We start from the raw sequence: 13,884 nt of genomic DNA on the forward strand, positions 1-13,884 counted from the left end.
TCATGGAAAAACCTCTCTCCACATAACCAGTCCCTGGTTCCCCAAATGTTGGGGATCTCTGTTCTATACTCTTTCTTATTTCAAGTGTTATTTTTCATTGCACTGAGTGTCTTTCATGGAGTCTGCAACAGCAGCAGGATTAGTCCTTAATCCTTTCTAGGATAATGTCAATCTGTGTAGAATGTAACTAGACTCCACATTGCACTAAGTCATAATCTGTTTAAGCAGGTATTGTTGATTAGCCACAACTGATTAGATTCATTCTACATGAGGAGACTTGGTATAATTTATAAGTTATAATATTTAGGTTCATATATCACGCTAAAGCAAAGATGCTGTGCCGCTGAACTAATAACACGAATTGTGACAACCCCCTATGATTAAAACTAATAAGTTTCTTCTTGGTAAGATTGAGACTGCCAGTTACCAGTTTATCTCAATGAATTCTTTATCTACATATGCAATCCAGAGTCCTATCATAACCTGATCCTGCTTCAGACAAATCTGTGCCACAGTTCATCCCTGCATGCAGAAGTCTATGCAAAAAGGGGATGGGTTGTGGCAGTGGTCAAGCTTTTCATTGACAAGCCATTGATTTGGCAAATGATAGTGAAACTGAATTTTGGTAAAGCTTTGCCTCCATAAACCATCAGCTGGCTTCTCCAGATAAAGTGGGGCTGGGTTTTTTGCAGGATTTCAGCCTGGGAGCACAAAGATGGTTCACAGTTATAGTGATGCTATAACTGGGCCAGTACTCATAGGAGAGACAATATTCTTGTGTTCAGCATTCCAGTGTGGTAAGATGGCAGTGCACAAACCTGGAAGCTAAGGATTCCTGCTGCACAACATATTGCCTGCACAGTTGAAAGCATGCATTTCTGCAAATGCATCAGCATACATACAGTGTGCATCTACTGCAATCTGCTCTTCAAAATGCTTTATTAAACTAAGACAAAAAGGCAAGGTGACTTCCTTGCCATTCCCTCTGACCTAATCTGCTGTCTATTAGTAACCTGGCTGCTTCCAACACAAGAGCAGATCAACTTTTGAACTCCTGCAGGCCAAAACAGCTGAGTATCGAGTTTTCACATCTGCTAATGTTCCCTGGCCATCACAGTTGTGTGCACACAGAACTGGAACCCTGGAATTCACTCAGTCTTGCTCTTCCTGCCAAGCCAAGCAGTATTACTGCCTGTACAAACTAGAACACAGTATTATTTCATGGCAAAAGTTGATGATGATAGAGCAAGATACCAAGAAAAAAGAAAAGCAAATAGATAACCACGTATACATATATAGTCAAGTCAGGAGCCAAGCAAAGGCTGAAATAGGGTGGCTATATAATCCATGAGCCCTGTCCCCTCAGAGCCCTGAAAAATAATTTAATTGCGGAAAACTAATGGCTTTGAACTAAGAAGCAAATGAAAACTATAGCTAAGCATTCAGCACTTGTCAGGGTCTGATGTGACCCTTGTCCGCCAAGGTTTTCCCCTTTCCACCACCTACCCCTCTGTGGTATCAGTTTACCTAGTAAACTTTCTTCTTGGAGGAAAACTGCAAGAGTCATAGAAAACGAAGACGTTTAGGTCATATCATCACCATAGGGAATGAATTAAGCAGCGAGTTCCACAGTGAAAGCAGCATTGGGCACATTTTGCTGTTATAATATGTTCAGTGAAATGCGATGATAAACATGTTGTGGAATACTGATATTACACTATTTATTTTGCACTGAAAGCTCCCTTTTACTTTAGACAAATAAATTATCTTCTTCCATAGCATTCCTTTAATAATCTTGTCACACCCTGTCACCATCACATTTCCTAAAAAAACAGCAACTGAATTTCTTCTGAAGAATCTGCTGCAAATACTGTATACTTTTACTACTAATTTATGTGTAATCTTTCAGTAGTGCCTGTACAAACATTGACAAATCACTGTGTGCACAGATATGTGTTCTATTAATGTTTCTTGGGATTCAAGCCATGTTTTCCATCATGTTCAGCTGTTTTGCATAATAAATCAAAATAACTTTTTGCTGAACGATTGCTTCGAAGGTCATTGCCTTGGAAATAACTTTTGTATAAAATGTTAATAGACATGCCAACCTGAAAAAGAAAAGAGGTGGGTTTTAGACTGTGCAGGGATATTATGCTGCACCTACACAGAGAGAGTAAGTAACAGGAGCTGCCTCTGATATTGTCTTTCAATTCTAATGCAAGATTCATGCTTGATCTGTCTCCCCTTACCTTCTGCACACATTTTTTTTTATCAAGCAAATGTCACAAATCATACTAACTGGCACAGGCTAGAAAGATATTTCTGCGTAATACATGAGTGGTTATTGTCATGCCTTAATGGGAACTGCTGTTACTGCATAGGGGAATACTTCTGTTTCTATGGAATAAAACCTTAAAAACAAAACAAAGAGCTGAGCAGTGAAGCAAATGTTCAGTGTGGATATAAAGAGGGACATGTGGAATAAATTTGCATTCATCTCAGAATCATGCTGAACTTAAAACATTCAGTACTTCTCAAATCAGGTTTGTGTTAGGGTAGAAATGCTCAGCATACCCCATGAATCTGAGGCTCAAAGCAAATGCAGAGGGGATGCTTCTATTAGTAGTTCTCATAGTGGCTGCACTACACAAATCAGCTTTGTGCTACAGGAAGGGCCTCTGCCTTTGCACCAAAGTGGCCACTCTCAAAGTAAAGCTCAGCTGGAAAAATGAAACCCTGAATGAATAAATCATGGAGAAGCTCTTCAAGCCTTGACAGTCTATCCAAGTTCTTCTAGTGGTGAAAGATGGCACAATGCTGAAAGCAGGATGGGAGTGTTTTCATGGGGATGCATTTATGTGCCACCTGAGCCCTTCACTATGGATTCCTGGTCTCTTCTTAAAGAAAGCTGTGTGGGAGCTGGGAACCTAGCATGTGGGAGGAAGAAATGGAGGGACACAGAAGGCTCATGCAAGTCATCCACGAAATGCAGTCCGAGATCATCAAGCTAGTACAAGAAAACCAAACCCTTCGAGGGGAATTACAGTTTGGTGGGCAGAAGGAAACAAAGCAAGAAGAGGGTACCAGAGAGAACACTCAGAAGGAAGAATCCTGGAGCCTCTCAAACTCAGATGAAGAGGCCACTGGCTCTCTAGTGCCTCTACGCAGGAGTGTTTCAGCTGGCTCTGCTTTGACACTACAAGAACAAAAAGGTACTATGCAACTAAAACTACCAATGAACAATATGTGACTCTTGGGCTCATCTTTTCCTTTTGTTAAAGTCAGAGAAACAAGACCTAGTGGTTTACTCTTTTGGTAGTGGCATAAATTAATGTTTTCACTACACCAATAATATTGACATTTTCTTCTGCAAGGTTTCTCAAAGAGCTAAATTGTACAGTTTCAAACCTGAAATTTAATCTCCCTTAAAAGTTATATGAGCATAAATAAGCCAAGGGAGTAGGAAATTTATATGTACTTTTAAAAACTTGTTAATATAAATGAAGAATTCTGAACTTGGTCACAGTCAAAGTAATATGAATATTGTAGAAAGTAACAAAGCTGTGCATCATGTTAGTTTGGATCTGTTACTCTGGTCAACAAGAAGAAAGCCTCGGAAATGAAAGTAACTCAGTTTTACCAGAATTGGGTCACAAATAAAGGAAAATAAAGCCCTGAGTATTAATTGGCTCCAGTTTCCAAGATACAGCTTCAGGTGAAAATTGAACCAACATAATTCAAAATTATAAGGGGCATGTGCGATTATGCTCCATAATCTTTCTGCAAAATGTGATATAGCAATGAGAATGGTGCCACACCAATCATTATAAATTTATCTTTTTATTGATACCAGTAGCATAACTTTCCATTCATTTATTGATTTTGCATGAAAAACTGACAAGTTCCAACATCAGATTAAATGACGTTCTATCTTTATTCGGTATCTAAACTGTGCTTTTGGGTTTTTCTCTTGTGAAATGCAGTAGAATCATCCCTAGGAAGATTCCAGCAGTAATCGGCAAGCATGGACAAACTCCATTTCCCTTGGTATCTTTTCTCCATGTCTGTAATATCCTGGTGGAATCTCTCCCCATGCTCATCACTCACTGTCCAAAGTTCAAAGGGAAATAGTCTAAATACAAGCATAAGAAGTGAATTCTCAGTGACATGTTTGCCCTAAGTGCTTTATAGGACCTAAGTAAATTTTCACGTGTTTTTCATAGTCATCTGCCTTGCTGTTCCTGATAAACTTCATTGCCATGGACTTGAAGGCTTCCAATGCCTTCTTTTCCTTGCCGCGCAATAGATGATCAAACTTGTCATTTCAGAGAAGTTCTTGAATCCATGGACTTACAAAGATGCCTGCGTTGATTTTGGCTTTACTAAGTCTTGGAAAATTTTCATAGAGATATTGGAAACCTGGTTTTGTTTTGCCCATAGCCTTTACAAAGTTCTGAGATCCTGACATCACTCTACAAGAGGTTCCAGTAGCTCTGCCTTACTCTTAAGCAATTCCAAATCCCTGACCAGGTCATTTAGTTCACTCTGTGAAATTAGATGTGGTTCAGGAGGAGCAAACAGTGGGCTAAAGTTTGGGTCCAATGACATTGATGGCCCTGGATCAGCTGCATCCCGCTCATCATCTTTCTCATCATCTGAGTCTAAAGAGTAGGATTCTGGTGGCAAGTCCTCACCATGGGGTGCATGATGCAGTGCAGATGGAATGTTTGGATATTCCATGGTCCACTTTTTTTCTTGAGATCCCTTTTGCAATTGGAGGAACCATGCAAAAATAGTAGTTGCTACTATGATTGGTGGGTTCCCTCCACACCACTGGGACTGCGAAAGGCATGGATAAGTTTCATATGTAATGCAACAATAATGAGGAGCCCAACTCTTGTCCTGATCCCCTATTTTGCCTCCAAAATATAAGTGGAATGCCTTTTTTAACCACTGCCATCATAATGCACTTTTGAGATGCAAATTTAACCTCATCACAAATGTAGCAGAAGTTATCTGCATTGTTTATACAGTTTCGAGGAATCTTGGCTTCTGAGGGAAAATATCATGCAAATGTTCCTTGGAAATGTTAGGCAATGACACTTTCACAAGTCATCAGATGTAACTGTATGATGCGTAGATCTCACCAAGACAAATGTGCCTTGCAATTAAAGAACAATAAATTACAGTTAGGTAATAATTGGGACGTGGTGGCTCAGTGGGTTAGGACGCTGAGCTTGTCGATTGGAAGGTCGGCAGTTTGGCGGGTCGAATCCCGAGTGCCGTGTAACAGAGTGAGCGCCTGTTACTCATCCCAGATTCTGCCAACCTAGCAGTTCGAAAGCACATAAAAATGCAAGTAGAAAAATAGGGACCACTACGGTGGGAAGGTAACAGCGTTCTGTGTGCCTTTGGCATCTAGTCATGCCAGCCACGACCATGGAGACGTCCTCGGACAAGCGCTGGCTCTTTGGCTTTGAAACGGAGATGAGCACCGGCCCCTAGAGTCAGAAATGACTAGCATGCATGTGCGGGGGAACCTTTACCTTTACTAATAATTTTTATTTTCAAAGTGAAGATAAATTTATGCACTTCCATGTGGTACTATTTTCATTGTTCTACTGTACTTTGTTGAGAAGTTACAAGGCATCATGATGGTTGGACACCTCCCTCCCTTGTAGGCAAATATACTTGCCTGTGTATAAATCTTTATTGTGAAATACCTTGAAAACTTTAGTCAACCAGCATCTTTATCACCTGTTTTCTAATCCAGCTAATCAAAATACATAAGAATTAACACATTTTATCTCAGGGGTTAATTTCCCAAAATTCATAGAACAGTTATGGTATTTTCAGATAACTGCAACATTGTATTATCTGTTGAATGTTTAAAAAGCCTGACTCCATGAAATAGCAAAAATCTAGTACCAACTTTCAAGGTGGAGCAAAGCACTGTAAATAATAGTAGTAGTAGTAGTAGTACAAATAAGACTTATTCCATGGGATTTCTCCTAGATGTATAATAATAATAGATTTAGGCAATAAGGTTTACATGCCCAGATAAGAGAAGAAGACTGCAAATTCCAATAGAGTCTTCTTCAACTTGATGTATTCAGATGTGTTGTATTACACAATCTAAAATTCAAACCCAACATACCCAAAGTCCATTATGCCTGGTAGCTGTGGAAATTGTAACCCAAAATATCTTAAAGGCATGAGAGTGGCAAGGAAGTAATCATAAAAGTATTTTCTTGGAAGTATCACTAAAATTAAGAGGGCTATTTTTAAAAAAGTTCTCAATTGCAGTAAACGTTGCTCTTTCCAAGTATATTAAACAATTATGATCAAAGGTAATCAAAACTTTTAGTGAAATGTGAATCCTATCTATCTAAACAGAACCACCTTTACCTGTATGAAGAAAAATCTTTGCTTGATTTCCTTTTTTAGGTAAGAAATGACTATCACAAAACTATCCTAACAGGTTCTGATAATAAACGCTTTGGTAGGCAGTGCAAATGATTATTTACCATTTAGCTTACTGTAGTGACCATAGTGTCAAGTTCCAAGACTATGCACTACCCAGTTCTTCTTAGAGAAAAGGAAAATTAAGGAAAAATGAAAATGGATAGACTGGAATAAATATACCTATATTATGCTTCAGTTGCCTCTTAACATTGTTTAAGTGAGATAAACCCCTATACTCAGATGAACTCCAGATATGGATTATAATTTCCATGGTCTCTGACTATTGGTTGTACTGAATTGTAGTGCAAGAATCGGAATCAACAACAGTAATAGAGTTCTATATTGATTCTTCACATCTAATTTATTGCTTTTTCCACATTAAATGGATTTTTTGATTTCTCTCTTCTAGTTTGTCACATTTGTCATGATCATACTGTATGGTTTCTGGGTATGGGGTTAGATATCCATCAACTTTTGGACTGCATAATATTTATTGCTCACACATATTGGCTATTCAACAGATATGCAACTATATATTTATTTATTCAATTTCTATAGCCACCCAATTCAACCAAGTGACTCTGAGTGGCTTACAATTATAAATACAACAATATTTGTCTTCCACATAACTGGAATAACATTTATGCTGCATGTTCTTGGTGCAGATAACATTATGACTGTCAGGCGTTATTCCATCTCGTCTGTGCCTTCACTTCTCAGCAATAAACACCACAAAGGTGACAAGAGGAATCCTTTCAAGCCATCTCTTGAATTTAAAGAGATAAACAAATCACCAGTCTTTACTACAGATGGACCATTATCCAACAAAGAAGATAAAAGTTTTGCAAAAATCTCATCAATTAAAAACAGATCTTTCCATGACCAAGTTTTTAAGTGCAGGTAAGTTAGATTACATGACAAAATGTTGAATAAGTCTCAGTTTAAAAAAAACACCTAATGATAATTTGAAAACATCTGGTAAGAAGCAAGATGAATAGACTTCAGTTTATTAGATTTACTTTTAAAAACATTTGGAATGGAAAGTTACTTTTGGATCAGCACATTGCTGAAAATTTCTGCCAACCCTACTTACAGTCTCTCAGCACCCTGCGGCTGTGCTGCCAAATTTAGTAGCAAAATGGGCTAATTATTGACAGACCAATTTCTGACTTATAGGGGCATGGAGATTGGTAGGAGTGGGAGCAGATGGCCTCTTAAGAATTTTCTTTTATATCCACCTTCTAAAAATCTGTTTTTAAAAGCCCCCAAACAGATATTTAGCATTTTTTGGTTGTAGAAAGGGTGAGAAACAGACTGGTTTATTCTGATTCTAAATAGTTGTTAGTTCCCCAAACCAGTACCTGCTACAAAAATCTTAAGCTTTAAACATTCTGACTCTAGACATTTGTTTTGATCACTGAAAATTAATGTGCTTACAGTCCTTTCACCCCCAAAGTCACTCTTTCTTACCTTAGTTTCTTCATGTCAACAATGTTGTTCAGGGCAGAAGAGAGATATTTATTTGCTGCTGCTGTTAAACAGTTGAGAATTAGAAAAGCTTACCAATCTATTGCAGATCTCCCAGAAATCTTTCAGTAAATTCACATCTGTATTTTGGCTACTTCTGCTCTGGTGAAATGCACTATAGACCTATTTATTATTGTGGAATAACAGGATTTCATTTCTAGTGTACAGTTCTGATTTTCAGGTAGAACCAATAATTAGTTAGAAAGCAGTATTGCAGACTAACTCTGCCCACAGTCTGGAGTTCAATGCTAACAGACTCATGGTTGATTCAGCTTTTCATCCATCCAAGGTCAGTAAAATGAGGACCCAGATTGTTGGGAGCAATATGCTGACATTGTAAACTGCTCAGAGAATGCTATAACGCACTATGGAGCAGTATATAAGTTATATTGCTATTGTTAACTTATTTATTAAACTTTTATGCCACCCATCTCACTATCAAAGCAACTGGATGATATACAACACAATATTATATATAATTGTTCTTGATTCATATACACAAATGTACTGCAGGTATCTAGATGTTGTTTGCTTGCAGGTCACTTTCAAAGTATCAATAAGCATTTTTTTCCTAGACTGGCTTACCAGGCCTAAAACAATCCTGAGCATATTTCATTACCCCCCGTAGATAGGGCCCGCAACTTGGAAGTCCTTCTAGATTCACGGCTCACTCTGGAAGATCATATAGTAGCTGTGACTAGGGGGGCCTTCGCCCAGGTTCACCTGGTGCGCCAGTTGCGGCCCTATCTAGACTGGGATGCTTTATGTATGGTCACTCACGCGCTCGTGACCTCTCGTCTGGACTACTGCAATGCTCTCTACATGGGGCTGCCCTTGAGGACCACTCGGAGGCTCCAACTGGTACAGAATGCAGCCACGAGAGTTGTGTTGGGAGTCTCCCGATACTCCCATGTTACACCTCTGCTCCGTGAGCTGCATTGGTTACCAGTTGTCTTCCGGGTGAGATTCAAGGTACTGGTAATGGTGTTTAAGGCCCTACATGGCATGGGTCCAGAGTACCTTAGGGAGCACCTGCTTCCCTCCGCCCTGTGCGCTCCCACAGAGAGGGCCTCCTCAGGGTTCCACCAGTCAGAGAATGTTGATTGGTGGCCCCCAGGGGGAGGTCGTTCTCTGTGGGCGCCCCGGAGCTATGGAATCGGTTGCCGGTTGAGCTCCGGATGGCGCCCGACCTTCGCTCCTTCCGTCGCGATCTGAAGACATTCTTATTCGAACAAGCCGGCCTGGCCTGAAGGGGGATGGGTTGGGGTTTTTTTATGTCATTTTAATATTTGTATTTACTGCTTTTAGCTGGGCATATGTTTAATTTTCTTTTAACTTTTGTATTTTTGTATTTTTTATATATCTGCCCTGTTCACCGCCCTGAGTCCTTCGGGAGAAGGGCGGTATATAAATAAAATTATTATTATTATTATTCATAGAATTCCCTTTCATGACCAGGGAAGAAATCCAGTTTCTTGAAGCTATACATGAATGGGATCTTTATTGCTGATTATTAAACTGATATGTAAAGGATAATAAGATTTTGATGATTGTTGAATTGAACATGACCAGGGTGGTTTTGGTTTTTTTTTTTAACTTTCCCAACATAGCATTTTCTAATGGATTTCCCATCCAAGTACTACCCAGTTTTAACTGTTACCAGGCTTGACTTTACTTTTTAATATCCACCAAAGTTAGCTAATAGTATATAGTATTATGAGCTTATACTTTGTAAGACATATTTCCAAATAGGAATTCTTTATAAGGCTTTGATGCAGAATATAATGGATCCATTGTGGAATATAATTATCATTCTGTGCAATGTATTGAGTACTTTTCTTACTGAAACAAAAATGTGACCTGAAGCTGGAGGCACAGCATACCCTCCCCCCACCCCATGAAAGTAAAAAAAACAAAAACAGTTGGCGTATTTCACTCAATGCTTTGATGCAGAACATCTCATTTTCCACATTTTCTTTTTCCAAGCACTAGACCATCAAAACCTTTCTACTGGACAGGTCAGTTCTGGGGTGGGGTCCATTTGCATAAATAAATCTAGTTATGTTCCATTGATAGGTTTTTGCTCAAGAAATTAAAACAAGGCTTTTTATTTAAAATCCTTTGCATGCATTTCTTTTCTAGGGGGAAAGTAAAGGCTGTCAGTTTCTTGTTGTCGCCTTACTCAGGAAATCAAGATTCTTTCAAATGCTTACAAAGTGAGAACACAAAACAATTAAGCACCATTATTGAAAAGGACATGTGAACTGGTGACTTTTTAGAAAACCTGGGCAGATTTGGGGAATAAACTATCTTGATGTAGCCCAGGGGTTGGGTTATTTCATGCAAAGTACTTTGGAAAATACCTTCAGAGATTCACCCAAGCAAATCATGTTTCAGATCACTGGATGACTTTTCTAGGAGAAGACAAGAAAACATCTGGCAGACACCATCAAGACAGTTTTTGCATCCATGCTAAAAAAATCCAGTGAGTTAAAGGACTGGATTAAGCAGCCTTTAATTAGTAGAACAGTTTCCACATTAGCTTTTTCAAAAGAGTGCTTAGCTCCTTCATCTAGTGCTCAAGTCATAAATATTGACATTTTAAAATAAAATGAGAAGTTGTTTATTAAGCTATATATTTTTAATTAAAAATAGATGCAACCAGAAAGAAAAATGCACAAAAACTACTGTGGTCAGAACCATTGGTCTCACAAATATATTCATGTTATTCTATTCAAAACAGTTACACAGGGAAAAAAATGTGCATTTTTAAATAACCCCCCAAATGGGGATCTTTGCAGAAAAAATACATGTTTTTCCAGCATTGTTAGATTTATTTTTTGCAATGATAAAAATATGCCATATACCTTTCTTTTGGTTTATAATTCAAGAGATGCAAATGTCATAAATACGTGAATCAAATAACATCATTTTACTTTTCTTGGTTTTGTATCCTTAAGTATCTGATCCAGAAGATGCAATAAACATGTTCCCTATTTCAGGGGACGAAAATTTGGATATTTTGTCCATTGCGTCTGAAATTATTTAATTTGAAGTCTGTTAATCCAATGTTTTACTGTATTAGAGTTATTGTTAGTAGTATTAATAATAGTATTTAATTCAGTGAGTAGGCATTCTGTTTCCTTGTTTCATGACTGAATGTACTCTTGAGCATCTAATTTTAAGCAATTATAGACCATTTGTAAATCAGAATTATAGTTTTATTATTTTGTAAACAATATAGTTAATAAAATTGTGAAGATGCAAACCAGCCTTTCTCAGACTGATAATCATGATTTAGTTTTAATGTTATTTAGATTTCTAGTCTGCATCTCAAAGGAATTTCATCTGGCACTTCAAGGGAGTATACCTGGTATTCTCTCACCCAATATTTTCTCCTCAACAACAAACTTGGAAGGTAGCATTGACTTTGAATGTAGTACAAAGTTGTCCAGGCAGTTTCCAAGGTGAATGTGAAGGCAAAGTGAGTCTTAGTGGTCCCAGTTTCATATATTCATTCCCTCCTGCCAAATATGGTACCTAGCAACACCGTTCTTACCACTTCATTCATTTCTCCTACTAGAGACAGGAGGAGGAGGAGGAGGAGGAGGAGGAGGAGGAGGAGGAGGAGGAGGATGTGTTCTGCAAAGCAGAGCCCAACATTTCAAGGGTATTACTTCCAAAACTTTCTGTGGGTTTTACAAAAATCACAGGATTATTTTTAGAAAGTAACTAGGGTAGTTAAAGTCCAGGAAAAAAACACAGAAGTGGTGAAAAGCATCCTGACTGGTGAGAAGGGTGACAGGGAACAATCTCATTGATTTGCCTTTTGGTAAATATATATTTTGCTATTATTTTAACAGCCTCAGAAGATATTTTGTGCAAATGTCCACATCATAGACAAAAAATGACTTGACCATTTGTGCTCTAATTCTTATTGATTCAGTGCATTGTATTCAATTACCTCTAAAGCTGTCTATATTATGAGGATGCACACATTTGTATTTCATGTCAGGCAACAGCCTAGACAAGGATTATAAATATAAACAATGCTACAGATCTCATTTTTGTTTTGAACCTTGCCCAGTCATGTGTACTGCTTTTAAACCTCTATTTTAAAAATATGGAAATAAGTGCTATGTCATCCATGAACTGAGTGGATTGATATTGGCTTATGTGATCATTATGCTATTAACAAACAAACAAAAAAACTTTCCATGAATAATTACAGTTTCAATGTACCCAGAATATTGATGACTAATGTTGTCTAATGATAGGCTGAAAATGTATGACCATAACAGATTTGTTGCATCAAAACTACACTTGGTCTCATCCACTGTGTTTCCAGTTAGAACAACCAGGATGATTCAAGGACAGGTTGAAAAGGTTACATTATAATTAGCTTTTATTTAAATAATATGACTGATTGATTGATACATAGCCTCCTATGTTAGTCTTTGTTTGGTCACTCAAGATACTAGCCATCACTAGCAGTGTACCTTGGAACAATCCATTGTCTATATATTTGCCCCACAAGTAGACTACACATGTCAGCAGGCAAAGGTGCATATCAGTGTATCAGATAAATATTTCTTTCTAAATCACGTTTCTTTTCATGACAATAAAAAGAGGCTAATTTAATATCTCATATAAAACATTTATTGCTCAAATAGAAAATACCATAAATCATGAAAACACATTTATAACTATGGCCATACAAAGAAACATTTCAAATTAGTAGATAATAAATCTGGTTGGGAAATATGTTCCTCCCTTAATCAGCTCTAAACTACAGCCACAGTCATGGACCTGTGCATTGTTTTCATTTTTTAGTGATGCAGGGTTAAATAAGGAACTCAAAAAGCTGTGGATAAAGTCAAAAACATACCATCCATTTTCGGTGCCTTCCTTCTGCCTTTATTTCTATCAGTGCTAAATATATTGTCAGATTAATTAGAGGGCTAGGGAAAATCTCCAGCTCCAGACTAAATTATTTTTCTTCCTAAACTCTTGACAAAGAAGATACTTTACCCTTATACATCTTGCAGTGTGTGGATGGAAGAGAGGGAGAGGACAGGGGCATCTGCAATAGGATGAGATTTCATCAAAATTATAAAATATCCATCATGAAGTCATAACATAAGTAAAAACATATTTGAAATTTGCACTGGGTCCTTGGGAATGCCTGTTTCCCTATTTACTTCCTTTGGTCAATTTGGATGTCTTTAGGTGAAAATATTGTAGAGCTACACACATATATGGATATTGGACTTTTCACAGTTGAAGAAAATCTTAAGACTGAGGGACAGGACCAATTCTTTTGCTATTCGAAAATGAGTATCAGGGCCTACATAGAAACAGCAGTTGTATCCACACTAAACAAAGGTAACAGCAGATTCTGGGGGACTTTGTAACCGTACTTGAATATAAAACTACAAATGGGAGGCATATTGTTCAGAGGCCAGGAATGGGAAACAGTTGAATTTGTTCATATGAACTGTTGTATTAACTGAATTCAACCATGTTTTTTTGCAATATAACATATAAGAGAAAAAACACTACAAAATACAGTATGCTGACTCTCCTGTGTCATAGATGAGGTAATGTTATACTCATACATAAGACAAGTCAATACTATCACCATAAAATATTGACATTTGTTTTGTTATTGCTACCAGTGAAACAAAGAAATGTCAATCTTAAAACACATACTGGATCACAGTACATTGAGTGTGCACAGTACATTCCAAGGGGGCAATAATGAAATATAATAACATAGGACACAGAACTTCTCTAATGTGAACATTAAAACAAGTTACAGAAATTAGACCTGACATTCCTTATCTCTGGTGTCTCTGCAGCTGGCCTGTGTCTTCTTTGTATGAAATTGTA

The 13,884-nt window shown here is 37.7% G+C and overlaps 1 protein-coding gene across 1 annotated transcript; it reads left to right on the plus strand.

The window, feature by feature from the left end:
* Window positions 1-2,947: 2,947 nt before the first annotated feature.
* On the plus strand, window positions 2,948-10,255 carry CCDC195 (coiled-coil domain containing 195; the record flags this gene model as incomplete). Its single annotated transcript, XM_083364884.1, has 3 exons — window positions 2,948-3,212; window positions 7,131-7,365; window positions 10,135-10,255. The coding sequence occupies 3 exons, from the start codon at window positions 2,948-2,950 to the stop codon at window positions 10,253-10,255; spliced, it is 621 nt and encodes a 206-aa protein (XP_083221010.1).
* Between the last annotated feature and the right edge of the window lie 3,629 nt (window positions 10,256-13,884).

Source organism: Vipera ursinii (assembly GCF_947247035.1).
Source record: "Vipera ursinii genome assembly, chromosome: 5".
NCBI classification, from domain to species: Eukaryota; Metazoa; Chordata; class Lepidosauria; order Squamata; family Viperidae; genus Vipera; species Vipera ursinii.